Source organism: Primulina huaijiensis, unplaced genomic scaffold (assembly GCF_012295235.1).
Source record: "Primulina huaijiensis isolate GDHJ02 unplaced genomic scaffold, ASM1229523v2 scaffold207978, whole genome shotgun sequence".
Lineage (NCBI taxonomy): Eukaryota > Viridiplantae > Streptophyta > Magnoliopsida > Lamiales > Gesneriaceae > Primulina > Primulina huaijiensis.
The window spans coordinates 188-4,649 of record NW_027355081.1 but is presented as its reverse complement, the minus strand read 5'-3'; the positions used below and the strand labels follow the sequence as shown (position 1 = coordinate 4,649).

At 34.8% G+C, this 4,462-nt stretch overlaps 1 protein-coding gene across 5 annotated transcripts; it reads right to left on the bottom strand.

The window, feature by feature from the left end:
* Positions 1 to 9: 9 nt before the first annotated feature.
* On the bottom strand, positions 10 to 3,729 carry LOC140966788 (uncharacterized). 5 transcript variants are annotated; one of them, XM_073427046.1, is made up of 8 exons: positions 3,279 to 3,727; positions 2,233 to 2,778; positions 1,959 to 2,145; positions 1,384 to 1,663; positions 1,161 to 1,268; positions 792 to 1,070; positions 519 to 662; positions 10 to 369 (listed from the first exon to the last, which is right to left on the bottom strand). In XM_073427046.1, exons 1-8 carry the CDS (start codon positions 3,559 to 3,561, stop codon positions 163 to 165), a joined length of 2,034 nt encoding a protein of 677 aa, XP_073283147.1. In that variant the 5' UTR covers positions 3,562 to 3,727; the 3' UTR covers positions 10 to 162. The 5 variants fall into 5 exon arrangements, with proteins under 5 accessions (XP_073283147.1, XP_073283148.1, XP_073283146.1 ...); XM_073427047.1 differs by having other exon boundaries at positions 1,552 to 1,663; positions 1,959 to 2,778; positions 3,279 to 3,729; XM_073427045.1 differs by having other exon boundaries at positions 1,959 to 2,778; positions 3,279 to 3,726.
* Positions 3,730 to 4,462: the final 733 nt, after the last annotated feature.

The following is a 4,462-nucleotide window of genomic DNA, read 5'->3' as shown; positions in this document are numbered from 1 at the left end:
TAAAAAAAAAAAAAAAAAAAAAAAAAACTGAATCCTACGCAAATTATATACGAACATTTATGTACTAGACAAAATCAATGACGTCAAACGACTGGATTGTTAATGTTAAGAAACATGGACATGGTATTCTTGAAAATGATCCCGGAATCATAAAGTCTTCCTTCAAGAAAATAATTGAACTCCAAAAGAATTGACCTGGTATGCATGGGAAAACCAAGGGTGCTTGAGTGCCTCTCTTGCCGTGGGGCGTCTCTTTGGATTGATTTGAAGCAAGAATTTCAAGAAATCAATGAGCCCGGGATCCGAAATCTGAAGGTGATCCTCTAGGGATGATTCCACGGGGAAAATGTACTCTACTTGGTCTGTCTCCTGTAACAAAATTTATATATTTACAAAGATAATGTAAGAAGAGTTAGTAGATTTTTCTTTTCATCGTTTTCGAGGGCAACTGCACCCATTTGCCCCTACTAAATTCCAGCATTTAAATCAGGAATTTGATCTATAAATAAAAAGTTTACCTCATTTAAGTAATACATATCATATTCTTCGGTAAAAAACTTGTGCGTCTCCTGGCCCTTCTTCAACATGCTCACATCGATTGGACCGAGCAACCCTATCATGCGTGCCAGAAGCATCACAATTCCTTCATTTGGAAAGAGTACCTACAATACTATTACAGTTTTATAACCCGCTTTTTTATTTTTCTCCTAAGTAAACCATTTAACTGCAGCTAACCGACCTGTCACTGAAACATTTTCGAATTTTTTCAAAATAAATGCATCGATGCGTACCTCCCCGGTACATAACTCAGCCAAAATGCAGCCAACAGACCACAAATCAATCTTTTGGTCATAAGGGAGGCCTAACATAACCTCGGGAGCCCTATAAGATCGAGATTGTACATACAAGGACAAGTTGTCTGTCTGAAAGCAGCTGCTGCCAAGATCAATGATCTTTATCTCGCATCGTCGGTAACTTTTAATAAGTATATTTTCTGGCTTTAGATCACAGTGAATGATCCCTAAATCATGTAGATACGATACCGCCTCCAAACATTGTCGAGTTATGACCTGCAAATAAAACATGCAACCTTATTTATTTTTGCAAAAATATTTTTTAGTGAAATCAGATCAGATGGAAGAATTTTTCAATAAATGAACCTGTAGACGATTCAACGTAAAATACGGGTCCCCACCGGATTCCCGATTATATTTCTGGAATTCATATAAGTTTGCGCGTAGAAGTTCAGTAACAATAAATAAATGTTCCTGCAATAGAAATTTAAACAGAAAATACAATAAGATCAAACATATATCGAACTAACTTTCACACAGTTCAATTTTACAATTGAAGTAAGATATTAAACAATGTGTCATATACGACCTGATGGTAAAAGTAATCGTAAAGACGTAAAATATGGTGCTCATCAGCAGGATCATGCCTGTTAACAAACTTTAGAAGTTTGATCTCATCTAAGCTCTGATCAAAAAAGTCCTTGTCATTTTTTATGATTTTTAAGCAAACATCCATTCCCGAGTAAAGATCACGCGCCTGGATTACTTTGCTGAAAGCAGCAGATCCAAGATATTCAGTGACGTAGTATCTACCCGCTATGATATTATTCAGAACAATAGGTAGCTCCTTGTTTTCTTCGAACCCGGTCCTGTGAAATCGTGTAAGATATGAAATAATGTATTACTACAAATTAAAATGCAAAAACAAACTCAAATCCTAGATTTAAAACAGATTAAAGTGATGATAACTCAATCAATGACACAAGCGGAGCCAGGAATATTAATAAGGCGGCAATGTAAACTATAGTATAAAGAACTGTACAAAATACGCAAAACCTGAAATTCTGGGGACTTCACATATATATATTTTAAAAAGCTAACATATTGCACATCAAAGTTGAAAAAAAAACTTGAAAAACTTGACCTTTTCTTACGATAATTCACCTGTTTTTTCTATGTATAATTCTTAGGTCGAATATCTCATAATCATCTTCCTTGCCGCCACACATCATAAGTTCATCTGATGGAGCACCATCCTCTTCTTCTACCGCAGCTTGGAGTTCACGAGATTCTCCCGAAATTACATCATCTTCAATATATTCAAAGTCTTCATTTCCATTGGATTGGCTATCTTTCCGAACAGAACAAAAATCAAGGGAATTAATGAAACCTCCAACAAAATCGTTAGAATTCCTTTCAGTCGAAATGTTAGTCACACCTGCCTCATGCTTTTCCTCTCGAGATTGTAGCTGACTCTGATGTGAATTGGCTGTGCTCATATTTCCGAGGCCATAATATGTGGGACTACCAGCATAAGCCCTTCGCAACCTACTGCAGGAAGCACAGAGAGAAGCCGAACAACTATAATTGTTGCAATGTTCTTCACACTTTTCTTCACTTTTCTCAAGCTGAAACAGTTCACCCAACTGATAATAATCTCTTTTAGCTTCATTTTTAAAGTATTCCCTCGAGTTTAAATACCATGCACCCTCTCCAGACTCAACATTATACCCGAATTTATCCTCGATATGTTTCCCTGTCTGGACCGTCATTATATACTTGTCCTCACTTGGATCACCCTCAAAATCCCCATCACCAAAAAGTGGTGGCATATCATAGTCTTCATCTTTCTCCTTATACCAGAATAGATCATTTTGCATATCAAAATCGGGGTAATCTCGAGCTGTACCAAACTGTGACAACCTGTCAGACGAAGCTTGAGATGTTGGTCTAGTAGTACGAATCCCATAAGGATTTGTAAATTCTGGAAAATAAACAGCAGAAGAAGAACAAAGAATCAAGAACAATGCCAAGCACTAGCAACACACATAAAATCGATCCTACGAGTTCCCGACTAAATTAAAATATAACCAAGAACAACTAGATATTCCAATCGAAAATTTGGTTGATAAACTCTATAGCTTATTTTGGTAAGAAGCAACTAAATTACTGTATGTGAAGAGATGCCATTACAAAAAAATGAATTTACTGACACACAGTTAGCACATTTACTCACCAAAAATGGAATATACATCAAATTCTAACACAAAATCAACCAATCCCAGAAACAAAAGCAGTACATAGTAACCAAAAAGAACAAGATTCAATCCCAGAAACTGATAAAGAAACAGAGATAACACTGAAATTAACGAATCCCATTTACCAAAAAAAAAAGGAAATATAACAATTAATCAACTAGATAATTAAATAATAATAATTAAATTATTATGCAACAAGAAAAAAGGGAAGATCAAAAGTTAATACCAGAGGAGCATAATTCAGTAGTAGACGAACCCAAACTGACGAACTCATCATCAGACGAACCCTTCGAGCTCCCGCCGCCGCCGTCTCCACCAAACGGCAGCAGCCGAGAGGACGGAATCCTCAACGGCCGAGGCGGGGGTTCCATTGGGAATAAGAATTTCTCGAAATCAGAAGAGCCCAGGTGGGATTTGTCCCTGACATCCTCCATGAGAGCCGATTCACTCTCCGATAAACCATTCTTCCTCAAGAATTCCAACACCGATTCGAATTTAACCTCTTCCATTGAAGCTAAAATGGAGAGTTGGAATCAAGAGAGAAGGAGCAGGAGGAGAAATAAAGAGAAATTCATGGGATTGGAGCGGGCTGCTGTCTGAAGGGTCAACAGTCGATTCTCTGCATGTTCCTTGTCTTTCACTTTCTCTATGTACATATATATGTATACGGTGTATGTAAAGATGTAGACTGAGAAAGAACGTTTGTTTGTGTGTAGCTGTGTGAGGGAGAAAGGTGTCGGTTTGTTAAGACAAGTGTAAAATAATATTTATTTGTATTTAAAATTATTAAATCCGAAAATCAAATATATCTCAATTTTTTTAACCGAATTCGAACTCAAATTATTTTATTAAATTATTTACGAGTCATTGTAAGTTTCAATATTTTATTAAAATAATATAATTATTTATTGAATAAATATATTTCGATTTTTTTTTCCTAATAGCTCGTGAACATGTTCGAATTTCGAGTCAAGTTCAAACTTGAGTTTTATTCGAATCGAACTAGAGTAAAAAATATTAAAATTTTTGAACTTGAATGTGCTAATTCAAAGTCTTCGAATTTTGATGTTATTTGACTCGATTTGATTCATTTCCACCATTTCAGTTGGGATGGAAAGAAATAAATTTTGCCAAATTATAAATTGTCTAACTTCTTACTTTTCACATAAGTGAAGATTATATTAAATTCTTCACATAAGTGAAGATTATATTAAATTCAAAAAAAAATAATTAGATTAATTATTTTTCATAAAACGGTTAGTTATTATTTAAATATGTCAAATATAAAGATAATAAAAAAATATTTTTTTATAAAAATAAAAAAAATAAAATAGAAGTAGTTGCCCACTAATCTTCACGTTTAAGAGGACCATTTGTTTTTGTGTTTTTTAACATACAATGTACTTATTT